Source organism: Cydia pomonella, chromosome 15 (genome assembly GCF_033807575.1).
Source record: "Cydia pomonella isolate Wapato2018A chromosome 15, ilCydPomo1, whole genome shotgun sequence".
Classification (NCBI taxonomy): domain Eukaryota; kingdom Metazoa; phylum Arthropoda; class Insecta; order Lepidoptera; family Tortricidae; genus Cydia; species Cydia pomonella.
The window spans coordinates 18,268,710-18,288,101 of record NC_084717.1 but is presented as its reverse complement, the minus strand read 5'-3'; the positions used below and the strand labels follow the sequence as shown (position 1 = coordinate 18,288,101).

The 19,392-nt window shown below is 36.0% G+C and overlaps 1 protein-coding gene across 8 annotated transcripts in view; it reads left to right on the top strand.

Annotated features, from left to right (window-relative positions):
- Positions 1-6,232, top strand: part of LOC133525534 (kinesin light chain) — an 88,028-nt gene extending 81,796 nt beyond the window's left edge. For 5 of the 8 annotated variants that reach the window (XM_061861817.1, XM_061861814.1, XM_061861820.1 and 2 more), the window contains one exon: positions 1,638-2,389. In XM_061861817.1, coding sequence (XP_061717801.1) covers positions 1,638-1,721 — 84 coding nt within the window. In that variant the 3' untranslated portion in view covers positions 1,722-2,389. Of the gene's footprint in view, positions 1-1,637; positions 2,390-4,566; positions 4,603-6,094 lie in introns of those variants that run through there. The other 3 variants (XM_061861816.1, XM_061861821.1, XM_061861818.1) reach the window with 3 other exon arrangements.
- The last annotated feature ends 13,160 nt before the right edge of the window (positions 6,233-19,392 follow it).

Below are 19,392 nucleotides of genomic sequence, written 5' to 3'. Positions count from 1 at the left end.
TTTTCTGAGACTACTCATTTGATCTTTGATGTTTAGCAAATGAGGCCGTGTAGGTATAAATTTTACACACGTCAGAGACTCCCTTTGGGTTTCATTTAGCACTGCTAAAAAAAGTTGAGATAAATACATAAATTGGGGTGATAATACGCATGACAGCACTGTATGATGAATAACGACGGAAACGCACTATCATTGTCACTAAAACTTCACGTTTTACTAATAAAAATGTACTAAACAGAATTAAAGCGAACTAACTGTCATCATTGCACATGTTTCGTCTCATTCGTTCCCAGCACCGTGGGTCGCACCGTCTCTGTCTTATCGTATCTCATCCCACAGGACTTTCGATATAATCACAAAACCATGGTCACCCTACACCGCTCGCCTTTTTGTGTACTTAATTATGATAATGCTTTCTATGTATGTTCTTTATATATACTTTTATTTGTATTTGTTTCTAATTTATTTTTTATTATAAAAATCTGATTATGCGAAGTTATCTATTTTATAGAAAAAAATTGGCATATTTATGGCTCCAATTGGCTAAACTGCAATAGGTACTTCTTAATCCAAGACATGTATTTATTTTGTTAAGCTCGTACAATTTTGACTATTATTACTTCTGTACAGAACACAAGAAGAAAGATGAGGAGACTATTTACAAATATATTTACAGTAATATATTACAATTTATGTCAACAATTTTCGGTCACGAATCAAATGTAGTGTGTGAGATTTTTCCTACGACTGTGTTGTGCAAATTCGTTGCTAGGCAACGGCGGTGGCGCATCGCGCAGGCGCGCGGACTTAGGCGCCTCAGGCTGCATGCCGCTGGTAGCCCACACCTTACCAGCCGATTACCTTTTATTCCAAATTGGTTACATTCGGAATTTAGTCTCTTTTTTTTCTTAGTAAACACAAAACCATCTAGATTCAGACCAAGATAAGTTGGCAACGATTTTGATAGCCCAGACGGTGCAGGTGTCAAGTAAACATCATAATTTCATAGAATTTTGACGTTTAAAACAACCCGTGGACCGTCTGGGCTATCAAAATCGCTGGCAACTTATCTTGGATTGACTCGGACATTAAACCAATGATATAATACCATAGATTGTTCGGATGACCTAGTCACTTAACTCTTCAAGTGGCATATGCCATTTTTGAGTTGTTGGAATTTTGATTTTATTTCAATTAATCAAATTTGAAATTTAAATACCCGAAGACCATATGGCCCGTAAAGTGCTAGCTATCGACACCGGTCCAAGAGGTTCCGGAAGGCCCCGTCTCACATGGCTATCGGTAGTAAATAGTGACCTCGAAGCTCTAGAATTAGATCCAATGACGACCCAGAATAGAACAAGCTGGCGAAAAGCGATTAGGAGAGCCGACCCCAACTGAACATGGGATAAGGCCGGAGAAAGAAGAAGAAATTTGAAATTTAAATGATATAATCGGTCGGGAGTCGACGGCCTACCACTCAAAGGATTAATTTCCTTTTTCAAAATACTTTAAGTACCTATCAGGCCAGTAATTTCATAAACTATTTAATTTCGCACAATCAACGCACACTCAACACCTTTACTTCCACGCTTCCACCTTTATTTTGCGTTTAACTTATGTTTTGTTTGGTATAGGGTGGGAACACAGCGAGCGAGCCCCGCATGAACCTTAAGTCGAAGCTGTTCAATGCGCTAGGCATCAACACGCCGCAGCAGTAGTTAGTTAGTTAGTTAGTTAAGTTAGTTTAAGTCACGCTTGGACGCGGGTGACGCTTGGCGAGGTGTAAGTTACGTTACCCGACTGCGTAAAGCGAAGGAGGGTAATGTGTTTGTGAATTTGTTAGGACGATCCGGCAGAAAATAATTTTAACAAAAATATGCAGTGATCGGGTTTGAAATGTAACGGCGACCTCAGAACAATTCAGAAATTTTTGAACTGTTTCTTTTGCTTGTATCTGTCGAGTCGATCTAATATCTAATGCAATGGTTTTGGTAAGAGCTGACTTTTGGTAGCTATTATGTATGGTTTTTTGATATTCATTAATTCAACATACTACGTCTAATGAAGAATTGCGCCGAAAGTCAGTAATATGGCAGTGACAAATTGTGTTTTATACATATTTCTATTATTTACGAAATCAATGTTGCAAAACTTACAGTGATACCTATTGAAGTACCACTGTAAATATTACACACGATACAATTATCGTAGACTTAAACGTGTTAACAATTAGGCCAATTCAAGTGTCACTTACACCTGGGTCAAAACTCTTTTCATTGTCTTGTTTCTGGTCACTCTGTCACGCGTCTATTTTTGTCTTTTATCAAATAATTACACGCAACAACTAAAAGGAAAAGCCAATGTCGTGTCTTCAGGGACCTAAAGAACTCGCGAAAACTGGCGTCTACTCCACTGACAAGAGCCATGCTCTTAAATGATGATGATGATCAAAAATTAAAAATAGTTGAGTGATATTGCGTGTCTTTCCAATAGATTATAATTATCTTGAGAAAAATTAAAAACTAAATTCACACTAGTGTAGACGTTTCGAGCGGTTACGTCACTGACTGACTGTTCGACCGGCGAGCAGGGCGGTCGTACCGCGGGACGTGTGTTGGTAAACCGTTGGAAATACATTATATCGTATGATTTACTGAGGTAAATACAGTATTTTACACATCCTATACAAAAAGCTGCACTCCGTCACATTTGGGGACAAAATCAAGATAATGAAAAGAATTTTGACTCACCTAAGCACTCGCTTATTACATATAAAGCAACCGCCCGCGTCTCATTTTGTCGCTCACACGTTGGATTGTGTCGGGCGCGGAGCATGCGCCCGCCGCGCCCACGCAACATGAACTGTGCTAGCACATCTACTAGCTTAGATCTATTTATGTTAGCATGCTTAAGTATAATTTTATGAAACAAATCGAAAATATATAAAAAAAAAATGTAACAAGAGAGATTTTATCGAAGATGAACCGTCCGGAGTATTGCAAATTTATTATTTAAGGTGCGGATTTTAACAAATTTTATAATTATGACTTTGATAGTCGCGGTTCGACTAAACTTACCCATATTTTTATTTTATCGTAAGTTTCGGCCGCATTTTACCAAGATAATTAAGTTGAAATTGCATTTATTTAATTGTGGTGTGGATCAATATTATAATTAACAACGATTTTATTTTTATTCACTTTCAATTTTAATTTGCTGATAGTTTAATCCAGTGCTCTTTGAAGAAGAACGCATGATTGTGTTATTTCGTGAACGTTTTATTTATTTTATTATTTGCGATTCAGAATCAAAATGGATACCTATTTAAATTATCAGTTTTAATAAATAATGCTTACATAATGTCATTCCAATGTTAGTGTGTATCGGTCTAAGCTTTATGTGAGAGTTAGTGATATAGTATAATATTTTTATATACATTGAAATGTTTCTATTTGTATGTGGGTGCTGCTTGTGAATGCAATTTTTTACTCTATGTACACTAGATATATTTTACAAGAGACATGTCAGTTTTTCAAACAATTCTAAATAGAACCACGAATCTCTAGTACATCGGCGCTGTCACAATAATTTAAATTATTGGTTCCTTTTTTATGTCTCGATATCACATCGATCTTAATTTTGGTAATTTTTAAACTGTTAATAAATATTTATGTAACATTTTGTTTTGTTTTTCTTTCGTTTTTTAAATATAAAACTTAAGGGTTCGAAAAAGGTGAGTCTACAGTGTTATGCAATTTATAGCCCACTAATTGAATAAAATATACAAATAAATGTACACACTTGTTTAAACCCTTGACCGCCAAAAATGCCACCTGTTGCGGCGGCTACAGCCCAATCCCAACCTTCGTACATTACGATAAGGTTCAAGATAACGCGCACTATAGGATCAAAATACATTTTTCTTCGCTAGGTACTCAACATACTTAACGGCTTTCGCTGTTAGTTGTAGAAGCATGTAGGCACTTCAAATCATTTCCATAATTTCATACCAAAATCACACGCTACATTACATTGTAGTAGTTACTTTACATGTTGTCACGTAGCTTGAATTGGTGTTTTACAATTGGACTTCAATTCTTAGTTTGGAAATAAATCAACTCTTTTTTTAACCTTTTGAACGCCAAGAACACCTAAAGTCGTCGTTACTAGTTGTGCCCGCTGTGGAGGACGCCTGTAGGTGTCATGGCGGACGCTGTCAAAGTAACCTTCACACTTTCGAGTAAGGTTTATATTAGCTCCCTTGCGCCCGGGAGCTTGGCGTATGAGTGATGTTTGTGTTTATGATATAAAGCGTTCAAAGGGTCAATGACTTGAAAACAGATAGTTATTCATATTGAAACTTGACAGTAACCATCGTCAAGTTATTTCTTGATTTCATGGTATACCTAGTTTTATATTTTTAAAACATCCCCATAGACCTTAAATGACAAAGGGTCAAATTTTCTCTTATTTGAAATAAACTTGACCCCTTTAAAGTAGTTGACCTTGAAAATTCTAACCTCAAAATGGAACCCAACCTTAAAAACCCATACGAATTTTTAGTTGAAACAAAATGGAGTGTAAATTGCATAACACCGGCGCGGCAGGAGGGGCGGGAGGGGGAGTCGGGTTTCTCGAAACTCCGCGAGTCGCTGCGGCGCTCCTCCGCGCGCTGGCTCGGCCGCCTCGCCGGGCGCCACTCCGCCTGTCTGCCGGACGTAGACTACACTGATCCTGACAGGTAAACCTTGGATGTGGTGGTTCATGGGGTTGGCAACTGACAAAGGTTTTTATAGATGCCGCCAGTTGGTTTCCCGTTTCTATGTAATTTGGTTTAAAGGATCCAGATCGGAAAAAAATGTAATTTGATACTACGAGTATTGTTATGATCAGTCAGGGGGTACACATACCCTTGCCCTTGGTGCCCTTTGATAAAAAACTTTTACCGACCAACCTCACACTCAATTTTTTTAAATACACACGACTGTTTCGGAACCGTCATTTAAGCTGGTTTTACACGGGGGCAGTAAAGTCATAATTTAAACGCGTGGTTCCAAATCGGTCACTTTTGCTATAAATTTTTGTAGTAAATAAGTGACCATGATATATACTACCACAGAGAATTTGAAATAGAGGTGGATAGTCAAAAATAATTTTGTAGCCACAGTAAATTTACTGCACCACGCCACTTTTTGATATTTAACACATATCAGTGAAAGAATAAGGATCAAAGTCAAATGGCGTTCTTCTGATAAAAATTGCACGCTTACTTCTGTAGAGTTCTTTCTAATGCTAAAAAACGAAGTATATAGAACGAGAAAGGAAATGTGTCAAATGCAGACATAGGAATCCGTGGGGCAAAATTGTTTGACAAGTAGGGAGTTCCTGTATCGATAAACTCTACTATCGATGCTAGTTCTATATACTCGTACTAGTGATCACTCAAGGGTTTGCTTGTAAAAATATGTTTTTATTAAGAGTAAACTAGAAAAAAAAAAAGCTAGAACCAACACCTACGTTCACGTAACACGTTCTATCGTGCTAACCTGTGAAAAGTTTGCACCTCGAATTGTAATTTTTTTAATTGAGGTGTGCTGAAAATGATCTCTGCGTAGATGGGTTAATATTCTAACCGCTTTCGAATAGTGGAGATGCATAAGAGTCATGCAATATGCAACATATCAGTTAGTTTTTATCTAATACTTCTTAACATTTAATAAGTCTACTAGAACACGGGGCCGACATATTTTAAAACCCTATAAAAGGGGTCTTTTTCTAAGTTTAGCTGGTATCGCATTTACGATTAATATAAATATGCTATGCTAATTAAGTTAGAAGTTTTGCACATGAAATTACCTAAAAAAAATATATAGGTAACTTTGGGAATGTGTAAGTTAACCGTAAGCAATGTACCTACGGCATGGCTTCATTTTATCTCGTAATGTTCCTTCTTGGAGAGTTTCTTCCTTTCTTCACAACCATTTCAGTAAGTTTTTTTTATTTCGTTTCTTTTATAACAAACTTTTGTGTACCATGGGGACTAAAATATTTCTTTATCCACTGTTTTTTAAATTAAAATTGAATTTCACAGCATGAAGCGCGCAAGCTCCCTATCCGCGCTCAGTAACTCCGAGACGCAAGACAACCGACGGTAGCAAGCGAGCAAACTGCGCAGTGTAGTCAGCTACACCACCCTCACGTTCGTGAGGATTTTGGCTCTACAGTCGTGACCATAGTCTAGACGCGGGAATAAAAAAATTAATTGTCAAACTTGGCGGGAATTTGCGTTTTGATACTGCATAAGAATTTGAAAACTGCCCGAAAGTTTTATTATTTGTGAAAATGAAAATTCTTAAAAAAGTAACAAAAGCAAATTCCAGCCTATAAAACCATTCTAGGTATAGGTTATAGTTAGTTGATAAAGAAATAACGCTTGTTACAATAAATACATTGCGCTTTTGAAAACCGATTTTAAACCGTAGCGTACGTATATGACGAAAACATGCATTTTTTATAGTGGCGAAAATGTAGCTATACCTAATTTCGTTAGAATAAATAAACTAATTTTTCACCCCTTCTGTTTGGAGGTTAAGGTTTAAAATCGTTTGACAAATCTATGGAGTTTTTAGCTTTAATACTACGCAATACAACTCGAGTGAAGTGCAAACATGAGAGATATAAGTAGGTCTATTTAGTGTGGTCGTTCACATCGAAAAGAACCTTACTACCTTTTTGTACCGAGCGAAAATGGCCCTTACTGTAAAAGTAACAGAGACCTACACAGCCACCACGAATTGGCGTTTGACATTTACTTTTGCGACTGTGTGAACTCGATCGCATTCCCTCTCTATCGCACTAATATATCAGTGCGAGCGAGATGGACTACTAGCTAACGTAAACGTCAAGTGTCAACTCGTTGTACGGCTATTAATAGGAATAGGTACTGGACTGTAAAACAAAATATTTCTCTTGTTGTAAATGATACACTAATAACAACTTTAAGGTGCTTCTGGATTTGAATGATCATGAATAATCTTTGACATCACGTAACTATGTCGAAATTTTAAAGGGTCATATGTACTGTAAAACGTTGTACGATACATGTGCGAATAGGTAATTCGCAACTCGTGTCGATTTAAAACATTCCCTTCGGTCGTGTTTTAATTTATCGCCACTCGTTACGAATTTCCTATTAACTATTATTGCTGAAGAAGGCTATTTGTTTATAGGAAACTACTTATCAAATGTCATCGACTTTTTTTATTCACTCATGCAAAGCTTCTATAGTTAGCAACATAACAATATTTTCACCCACTATCAGTTTTTCACGCTGCGTTGGCTCATGCCGTAGATATAGTTCGGTTTTTTTTTTGCAATAGAAAAAAAGGTAAACAATCTTGACAAAAAGGAGGAAAGGTAAAAATCAGTACTTAACTAGGTATTACTTATGAAAGCTAATGGATGTAAATGATCGTATAATAATAATAATATAAATAAATAATTCAGCCTATATACGTCCCACTGCTGGGCACAGGCTTCCTCACATGCGCGAGAGGGCTCGGGCTATAGTCCCCACGCTAGCCCAATGCGGATTGGGGACTTCACATACACCTTTGAATTTCTTCGCAGATGTGTGCAGGTTTCCTCACGATGTTTTCCTTTACCGAAAAGCTAGTGGTAAATATCAAATTACATTTCGTACATAAGTTCCGAAAAACTCATTGGTACGAGCCAGGATTTGAACCCGCGACCTCCGGATTGAAAGTCGAACGTCATGTAATTGTTACATATTTGCCGTGACTTATTTTTCAAGTGTGTTTCGATAAAAAGACACGCCAAAATCGATTGCCTTCTTTCTTCTAAAAAAACGAACTATACAGTTAGGTAGTCTGTGGCAAAACGTAGAGATTAGTATAGCAATCTTACTTTTTAAACCAGTTGCTTTTAAGTGTCAAAAAATGCTAAGCATCTTTAATGATTTTAAAAGTAGGTATTAAGCACCTAACTGAAATAAAACTCCTCAACAAATCAGTAAATAAAATACATAAGATTTTACTTTGTAATAATGCTAATTATAGTCAACAAATGTGACGGAAACCGGCAAAACGTCCGACTTTGTCGCTTGCCCTACAGCCTTGACAGGTTACTCGTAAAGATACAAGCAAATCTCGTCCTTATGGCAAGACGTTTTGCCGGTTTCAGTCACGAATAAGCCAGGGCCCGTACTTTTCATGCCATTGACGCAAAAATTACGTAATTTAACATATAAGGAGTCTTTTTACAATACTACAAACCTTACCTATTGACGCGTTGAAAAATTAATACTTGTTACGTAAAATATACTGTTAAAAAAAATGTATTATTTAATAAACATTAATCTATTGTTTAGTTGAGTGACATTTTTTTTTTTTTTTTTAATATGGCTTACTGTTGATTGCCAGTGTCATGTCGATTTATTTCTGATAAACTTATTTCGGGGGCGCGAATTTTTATCAGACATAAGGTTGCTAATCCAAATGAGAATGTAGGAACGACAGTAAATTTAGATGTAAAGAAAAATCAAAACATTAGTACAATATATAAGTAACTAGGAATAAATGAGCCAATTGAAATTAAATCTTTAATTTAGTGACATTAAATGAAAGTCAGCTAGACGTTTCGGTACTGATTGTCTATTATCTATATCAGTTAACTAAAGAGGTTGACAAATGATTAATTATTACGAATAATTGGAATCAACTCTATGTAGCATGACGTAATTTTTCCGTCAACGGCATGATATGTACCGGCCCTGCAAATAACAGATGCATACAAGTTAGGTATTTCTGAATTAGAACCTGCCTAAGTATTATGTCGTACCTCATAAATCTATGATATCTTCAATGTCGCTTTAAGTACCTAAAATCACGCAAGAATTATAAAAGAAAAAAAATATTAGTTCTATGCATTTTTTATTATAGGTATAATTTATTCTTGAGTGGTTATGCTGCTTTTGTGACACCAACATTAATGGATCTCGATTTTTTTAGTAAGAAAAATTATACTCTGGCACAGCGACCTTATCATTAGAAAAAGCGGTAAATTAAAAAAATGTAGGCGCGAAGAGTTGACTTCTTATACAATTTTAATTTCGCGCCTTTTCTACTGACAAGTTGGGTGTGTTTCAGTATATTTTAAATAAACTGTTGTATGAATGCCGTCTTTTCTTCAATCCCTGTAGCCTTTTATAGTAATTGCACATGATTTAATCCACTCAATAAATAAAGAGTTGGGGACAATCTTACATAGATCTCTTCCTCAGATCTTACAAACTAAGCAAAGCGTTTACTATGGGTACTACACATAAGCGACGATATACATAACTACATATATAGAAAAGAGACATGACCGGACATAGAAGTCTTTGTGGCAAAAACGAGTGCTTGAGAAAATGAAACATCGACAAATAATACCATCGCTAAGTCAGTCATAAATTAATAATTAAAAGATGTAAATTCTACTTGTTGTAATTTACCGGGAAATTTTAAGAATGCAAATTGATTACAAATCCGACCATAATTACATATATTAAGTATTTAAAAATAAAAATATAAACTAAATTATTTTTTAACAAACAGAAACGTCTGCGAACGATGCTATTAAGCTTAGAATAAATTTAAAAATTTTTTTTTTCATTTATTCTAAGCAAACGTAAACTAAATACAATGTTAAAATAACGCTAAGGTAATATCGATAATAGACATGTCGATATTTGATTTTGTCAATCACTTTATTTTGCCACAAAAACTTCTATGTCTGGACATGATTTAAGAACAAATATCTGTGTTCATCACACAAATAAATGCCCTTACCGGGATTCTAAGCCGAGACCATCGGCTTCATAGGCAGGGTCACTACCCGCTAGGCCAGGCCGGTCAATAAGTATACGTCTGGCAAATATGTACCAAGTCATATTTCGCAGGTACCTAAATAGTACCTATAACTGAATATTTATCATATCATATCATATCATTTATTCCATTGAATCATGTTCATTTAATAGAATGTGATTTTTTATGTTCATGTTCATGTTTAGATAATACCTATTACGTCCACAGTACAAACTTCACAACTCACGAACATTATCATAATAAATACAGAAATGTGACGTTCTCAAACAAAATGTACCACATTGTTATTGCCATAACGACGCTCTGACAGGTTATTCGTATATAGATACGAGCAAATTCGCCCTTATGGTAAGCGATAACGTGGTACCTTTTGCTTTAGAACGTCACAAATGTTTATAAGTTGTGTGCTATACGTAGGTACAAGTTGCATTTGACACACGAGAATACATTTAAGTCGTACACAGTCACTATTTTATTTATATATATGATGCGGAATATATATAAATGAAATAATATAGTGACTGCCAAAGTAGAGTCAGACCAAGCTAACTTAGCAGCGATTTTGATAGCCCAGCCTGTGCAACTGGTAAGTAAACGTCATAATTTTATAGAAGTTTGACGTTTAACCCTTTACCGCATATGCAACCATATATGGCAATTATATTATTTAACTCTATTGAGCTATTAAAATTCAAATTTAAACAAAATATTTTTATGGCATGCGTTAAGGGGTTAAAAGAAACTTCCGCTGTCTGGGCTGTCTAAATCGCTCCCAACTTATCCTGGTTCGACTCTAACACCTCTTAACCATAGAAATAAGGATGTGTCCCGATATATATTTGGCCGTTTCGGCCGTCACTATCTCCTATGACGCTATCTGCAGTAGGTACGTATACATATATGACGAAACAATTGGGCCACGAAATGGTCGGAAAGCGGCGCGGAGCGTGTAATAATGGAGTGCGTGATGAACAGGGGCCGTTTATGGCGTCTGCGCAACTCATCAGCCTGAGCGCAGGTTTTGGACGCAGGGCTGTCGACGAACTGGTAATTTAAAGTGAATCTTATTTTTTTATACCACGTCAGTGGCAAACAAACCAGGGATCGGAACCGGTTTTTTGGAAAAACTTTGAAATAAACATATATTTCGGTTTATTTTATACTCCAAATATAGGACTCCGTTATGTTTTTAGATACGGATTTCGTATTATTAGATTGCCCAATTAGAAATGAAATAATTAACAAAGAACGAAAAAATACCGTTTTCGTTTCCATACAAAAAATACCGGTTACCGATCCCTGAAACAAACATACGGCTCGCCTGATGGAAAACAGCCACCATAACATCCGACATTCACGTAAAGTGCAACAGAGGAAGTAGAAATAAGTAGGTAAGTAGAACAAATCATAGGTACTCGTAGAGTCTGTGCGGAAAGAGAAGAGTCGTGGAATGGACCTCTACCTATGTGAAACATGAACCCTGTGACAACTGTGTAGGTACCTACGCCCGTCATCATTTTTTTGTATGGAAAAAGATATATTTTGTTATAAAACCTATCGTGTGTGGTATACTCGTATATATATTACCTACCTGCCTAACTAAAATGGCTATAATAAAATCACGTTTATTGAAAGCTTAAACTTCACATTTACACTTCGCGCCAATAAACAGGGGGCTCCTGTGCTGCCCCCTACAATTCATGCACGTTCCCTACGCTTAACGCTACCACCAAATAGTTATACTAGATTTTAAGTTAATAAAGATTATAATTACTACAAAACTGAAGAGTGACAACCCTGCACTAAGCAGGACGGGAGATTATTTCTGAGTTATATCATAACATCATGAGGTCAGTACTGATTTCGGCGCTCAATGAAATTGAGACTTTATATAAAAGTAAACAATGACATCAAATTATATTACCAATCTTCTGACGACACAACTGCATCGGCTCGCGATGTATGACACTTCTGTCAGAAAACCAAATAGGTAGGTAGGTACTTACAATGATGAAGCATGAATACCATTTTATTTTTAATTATTAAAGAAACAAACTTACGAGAATAGTTACAAAAATATTGCTTAAATGAAGACCTGGAGTATTCTTATTTTATTTAAATTGCAGTCCAGTCCATTTCCGTTAATTCCAAGGGTGCATTTTTGAGCTTAAATTAAGCAACTTTCTCAAAGACACCTGTATTCTAATTAACTCAATTTCGGAGATAATCAATCATTTATTTTTATCTTATAAGGCCCTCACGAGCGTATACACTTGCCTTAGGGCCTGTTTACATATTGATTAGTTTTTAGTACGAGTGTGTACATTTACTAAACGTAAATACTATCTCGGGCGATTGATGTTCGAAATGACATTGATATGGCATAGTTTTCAATTGTTTGGTTGAATTAAATGTAATGCCCGTGTTACAGCAACGCTATATGCAACATTCCATTACTTTTTATAAAAATATAAAAATTATATATATATATTTTTTAAATTAATTATGCCATTTAGTTTCCTTAAACATACTTACCCATACTCCGAAGTTAACGGAATTCAATAAAACACAGTGTAAAACAACAAAGAAACTTAATGTACTACGAGTAACTACTAGGTAACTAGTTACAGTTTACTCGTATAGGTAAGTACTGACCAATTCTCCTATTTCAATAGTTATCGCCATCAATATAGAATAAACAACAAACAGCATCATGGAAGGTCATCGGAAGATCATCGTTGGAAGTCGCCAGCAACATGCTGAGATGAGGCCATTTCGTGACACTTTACTCTCACTATATTCTCTTTTATGTCTGTCTATTACTGTTTGTGTGTTTATGAATAAAATAAATTCTAAAACAACAACATTACTTATTATAAAAAAAAAACTATATAAAAGCATCAAAAATATATGAAAGAGATTTTAAAAGTTATTTTTTTAAATAAATTATTTAAAAAATGTTGTACTACTCAATTCAAAAATCCATTGCAGACTTGTCTTGGTCTGACTCTAAACATTTGGGAATATTTTTAGGGTTCCGTACCTCGAAAGGAAAAAACGGAACCCTTATAGGATCACTTAGTTGTCCGTCCGTCCGTCTGTCTGTCTGTCAAGACCCTTTTTCTCAGGAACGCGTGGAGGTATCAAGCTGGAATTTATATCAAATACTCAAATCTACTGTCTCTTAGAGCTGTGAAAAAATCAAGCTTCTAAGCCAACGCAATCAAAATATACAGCCGTTTATGCCGCAAATTTTCGACACTCGCAAGGGAATCAACACCTACAGGGTACTCCTACTTTCCCGTGAACTCAGAATCTTGAAATTTTGTACGAAGCAATGTCTTATAGCACAGATAAAGGAAAAATTGCGAAAACCGTAAATTTTTGTACGGAACCCTCGGTGCGCGAGTCCGACTCGCACTTGGCCGGTTTTTTTATATACAAATTTTACTATAAACGGAAAATAAAATTTCAAAAAAAACTCGTATCTACATGCCATGGGTAGGCCACGATCTAGGCGTCGAGCATTAGTATAGGTTACCTAACGGTAAGTATGAGGGTATTTGATTCGAGAAATATTGTATTGAACTTGCACTTCACAAAGTTAATGTTGACACAAATGTGAAGTAAAAACACGAGATACCATAACTTTCTCACCCAATGACAAAGCTATCATCGAGCGACAATAAAAAGCAAAGACAAAAACTACAAATGGCGCCGCAGCTGCCACAACAAGCGCACGCGACGATCAATCGCCTGTAAGTAATTATTGACAAAACATACGTTTTTACCTTTTACAAACTACGTACTATACAATCCTACCTGCAAAAACCTCTATATCTCGATAAAGCATAATACATACTTAGCTTAATATTGGGCGTGAATACATACTTAGCATGACCATTTTTTAGGGTTCCGTAGTCAACTAGGACCTTTAGGCGGGGCAAGACGGGTTCGTATTAAACCAGTTGAGTTTTAGGCCAAAATCTGAGTAAGTATGACTCTAATGTTGCCAGTTTCTATTTAATTCTGATTCTGAGTAAGTTCGATAATGTATAGAGCATTTTATTAGTTATCCAAGTTCCTAAGATGTCAGGTTATTAAGATCTCAAATTCCTAGCTCTTCAGATTCTCATAATGCCGGATTCTGAGTAGGTCAGAAAATCACATAACCATTGTGACATTGTCATTAAGAACTATCTACTAGTAGCTCTGTGAGCTGTAGACCTCGCGAGCATAGCTTATAGCTCCTCTACACGATGGCCCAGCGTAGGCAAGTCCTAGGGGCGCATTTATGCGTTAGAGCAGCGGTTCCTAACTTGAGGGTAATTACTCCCGTAGTGGTAAATCTGGTATTTTACGGAGGTAATAAGCTCAATTAAATATAACAGAAATTAGACCTGTAAGAAAGAATATTGATATTTATTGGGAGTAGGGGTAAAATCGGGTTTCCTAGTTAGTCATAGGGGTGGCAGAACTGACAAGGTTAGGAACCACTGCGTTAGAGGGAGCAAGTGATATTGCTACCTCATTTCACCGCATAGCTGCGTCCCTTAGATTGGCTTACGCTGGGCCATCGTGTAGAGGAGCCCTTAAAACTGAATAAATGTACCTATGACTCCGCTGTTTAGAAGAATTTATAAAAACTAAATTGACAAAAAAACATAATTATCGAATAGGATGGTCCAACTTTGTATGTAGAAAAAAGTTGAAAGGATTTTATCTTCACATGGGTCTCTTTATAGAACAGTAATGTATGTGCCAGAACTCATTTGCGAATGATTAGGTGGTCGCTATGATTTTGTGATTTGCAATATCCTCATACAAATAAAAAAATGCAAAGTTACCTAAAACAAAAAAAAAAACGATCGCCATCTTTTTAAGCATACTTATAAATAATAAATAAAACGAATAAAGAGCCCTTAAAGACATTTTCAAAGCTGATTTATTGATGGGTCAATTTATTTTCATACTATTTTTCATATATCAGAATTTAAAAAGCCTGCACGGAAAAGGAATTTACATTAATTATTAACTAAGAAAACTTTGTAGATATACTTACTGCCATCTTTGGACATATGATTAAAACCTTTGGAACGTTATGGTGCCATCGCTCGAAACGATGCTGTCAAACATTTGGCCTTTTATCTATTAGATGGCGCCACTTTTAGGTTTATTTAACAATTTTAACATATATTAGTAAACGAATAAGGATCAAAAAGATCATCAAGGAAAGGAAAGTCAAATGGCGTTCTACAATTTTTATCATGTGTCGAAAGATATAGCAGCAATTTTACTGTAGCAACAAAATTTTGTTTGACAGTCCACCTCCATTTCAAATTCTCTTTGCCAACGCCTACAAAATGGGAAGGAAAGAGAAAATACTCCCTTTCCCGTTTCCAAACGCCCACAGTTAGTCGGTCATCCCCTGAATGGTAAAAGTAGAACCACCTCCATCTTCGTCGGCAGAAGAAGGGCCATCAGAGCTTCACTCTGTAGTGTTTCATCTCTATAGGATTTGGCAATTTAATCCGCTAAAACATCATTTTGCTACATCGAATACCTTGACTAAAATATCAACAGAAGATATATAATAAATCTTCGGAACATTGTGTTCCTGCAAATTTGTGGCCTGAATTTTTGTAGACAAGATTATAGCAAGCATCGCTGGCTCTTAGTAATCTATATGCACCAAAATTTTCTAAAAGAATGCCACGAACCGTACCGAAACTTTCTGCGGCGACTGCACGCAGGAAATATGTTAAAAAACCGTTTCCCTCTTTTAGCTATGATATATATTTTTTATTTATTAAAGCAATATAACATACATTTACGTTTAAACTTCTATTCCTAATATAATATCAATATTCCAATCTACAACTACGTCTCTATAGCAAAGCCAAAGTTGATAAATTAATCTAAATGCAAAAACTGCTCAGTATTTTTTAAACATGAACCCGTTTTCGCCTGCGCAACTGTCCGTCTCCTTGAACTTTAACGGCTGTAAAAAAAGTTCAGACAATAAAACTGAAACGAATACGCTTTGCTCGCGCTTCGTGCTCGCTTGATCAACAATACGAAATTTAAATACAAAAAAAATACAAAATGTTACAATTCAGGGAATAGATCCGAGGACCCTGGATTCTCTCTCCCTGTTACAAAGCTTAGTCAATAAAAAATAGGAAATTAAAGTGCAAAAAAAAAAACAGAAAAGATTTCATTGTTCGGGATTAGAGCCCGGAACCTCATGATTGTAAAGCTAGTGTATTCCAATTGAGCCACGAATGGATATATGTGACACGGTGAAATTAGGTTACTTATTCTCGAGTAAAACCTAAATATCTAAATACCCCCTAAACCAGCGTTCTAAAATATCTGAATTTTTCGCAAATCACTCTGTAACCATGTCTCACAAGGAGGAAACTCTTATGATATGGATACGGCTATTTGTTTAGGCGCGACGTACCATGACTCCGCCATTTTGAAAAAATTCCAAAAACTGGATCGACAAAAAAATTCTATTTGATCATAGAATATGGTCGCAAAATTTCACGCGAATCGGTTGAGAATTGCGACCTGTAGAGGAGAACATCCGGACATACGAAAGCAGATTGCGCGAGTCAAAACGTAGACCTACGCTACGCTTCGGTCAATTAATTACTTTATCATATTTAATCTTAAAGTGGCCAGTATCTCAGATATCTGCTGATTGTACCTGGCCTTTTCGAAATTAAATATACATAAAATCTGTCCTAATAAGAAAGCGTTATTTCCAGAATTCATCATTAAAAGAATCTGCTTAATATTTTAATCGAATCGTTGCTAATCGGATGAGATAAGAAACTGCATAAATCCGATCCCAACTTATTACCAATCAGACGTATTACTGTCATGTCACGGGACCATATACGAATCTGACCTACTCAGAAATTGTTTTAAAAAGAAAGTGACTTCTATATCATAAGTCGTATGTCGATATTGTTTTGTTCAGAAAGATACCTATGGCGAATCTGGCCTCTACAGAGTCGGGCTTACTCAGATTCGGGCCCAAAAACGAAACTGTCTCAATACGAATCTGCCCTGGCCCGCCTAAAGGAACTAGGAACCCTTATAGTTTCGCCATGTCCGTCTGTCGGTCTATCCGAGGCTTTGCTCCGTGGTCGTTAGTGCTAGAAAGCTGAAATTTGGCATGGATATATAAATCAATAAAGACTACAAAGTCGTATAATAAAATCTAAAAAAATATTTTATTTTTACGGTTTAGTATACGAAAGTGGAGGTGAATATATTTTTTTTTTGCTTCAACCCTACAGTGTGGGGTATCGTTGGAAAGGTCTTTCAAAAGTAATAGGGGTTAAAAAAAAAATTATAAAGTGAATATGTTCGGAGATAATCGCTCCGAAAGAAAAAAAAATGTGTCCTCTCCCTCTAACTTTTGAATCATAGGTCCAAAAAATATGAAAAAAATCGTGGAAGTATAGCATAAGAAAGACATTATATGAAAACTATAGCGGACATGATCAGTTTAGCTGTTTTTGAGTTATTGCTAAAAGTTTACCCTTCATAGTAAAAAGACGTACATCCACAGGTTCATCCCTTGGTTAACAATCTACTATACTTTAAGCTCCAGTTTAGCTTATTGTGACGGAAGAGTAACTACGGAACCCTACTCTGAGCATGGCCCGACATGTTCTTGGCCGGTTTATGTTTCAACATCTTGCTTAAAATTTTATTAAATAGGTAACTATATAGGTTTGGTTTTTTCTCGCAAGTGTGTTAAAACGTCGTATGAAACACGTGTGATGGCTCCTCTCCACGATGGCCCAGCGCAGGCCAGTCCAAGGGACGCATTTATGCGTTAGAGGGAGTAATTGATATTGCTCTCTCATTCCACCGCTTACCTGCGTCCCTTAGACTGGCTTACGTTGGGCCATCGTGTAGAGGAGCCCTGATGATGATGTGTGGTCATTACACACATCGGCTTTCTTATTGCGCGCTCGCTTCCAGTTTGCGAGTACAATAGGTCTGTTTTTTTATTCCGTAGACAAGACAAGACAAGACAAGACAAGACAAAGCATTTATTGCAATCATATTAAGTACACAAAATTACATAATATGTACCCTGCAAGGGCGCAGCAGTCTTATAACTAAATAACAATCTAGTACAAAGATTTACAGACAATTATTTGAGATCACAGGCAGTACTTAAGAGCTAAGTTACCTACTCATAGCATAGGTATTAATTTAACGTTCCATTATCAAATAACTCCTGCAGCGTATAGAAAGATTTGTCTTTTAGATGTGTGTTAAGTGCTTTATTGAATAATTTTGAATTTTCTATTTCTTTTATTGACTGCGGAAGTTTATTAAAGATTTTTATGCACATCATGTGTGGTCCGGAGTGAAATATTTTTAAGACTAAAATGACGTTTCATATGTAAGACATGACATTTCTTAGTACCACATGAAAAGTCATTTTAGTCTACGGAATAAAAAAAACAGAATATAGCACCAGTATAGCACACATTTGTTACTCAATTACGCTACACACACACACACACACACATGTCATGACATGTGTCTTGTTTGTGTTTACGAATAAAAATTATTCTATTCTACAACTAATATTCCTAGCAGACGTTACCTACCACAAAAACCAGAGTTTTGAGTATGATGTGGTATGATGACATTTGAGATCAAAGTTAAAGGAACCGTTTGGGGCGTGGCAAAAAACGTTGCCCACGTTTCCTACTTTTTCTTCCAGAGCTTTTACCTATAAGTAAATAAGTTTAAAAAAGTCTTTAACTTCATTGGTCGCACACACGGCGGTGTGTGTAGGTATTATTTTTAAGGGGCTCCCTAGCGCCAATTACCTTCGATCTGAATCCCTTAGTTTTCTAATGTTTTTTTAGCTTATCTTATTAACAGCAACGGTTTTAAGCAATATAGTATGCCATATTTACTTCAAAGTTCATTGTCTTCGAGATATTTGGCATCAAATTAGAATACTTTTAGGCCAAAAAACTGGTTTTCTGGCCACAACTTTTGTGTTAATATTTATTGCCAATAACAATATACATAATGGATATATACAGATGATTACTATAACTAGCTTATATCTAAAATAGGCCCTTGAGGCATTGTACCAAGGCATTGAGGCATTTGTGTTAATTAGTTAGTAAAATTAAAATCTCTGACCAGATTTTAGAGACGTCAACGACGAACCCAAATATGTAGATTTTGTATTTGTGAGATCCTTTACAGCAATCGAATTGTGAAAAAAGTGTTTTTTTTTTAGAAAAAACACAAAAATAAGTATTCATTTCTTTCAAAATCCGGTAGACAAGGTGAGAGTAACGGCTCAAAACTTGCCAAAAATCGATGAAAACCGCGGGGAGCCCCTTAATATCAAAACAAGTTTTAATTATACCTATGTTTTGGCCACCAGATTTTCTCATGTCGAAATGTCCTCACTTCCTAATAAGCACCGTAATAAACC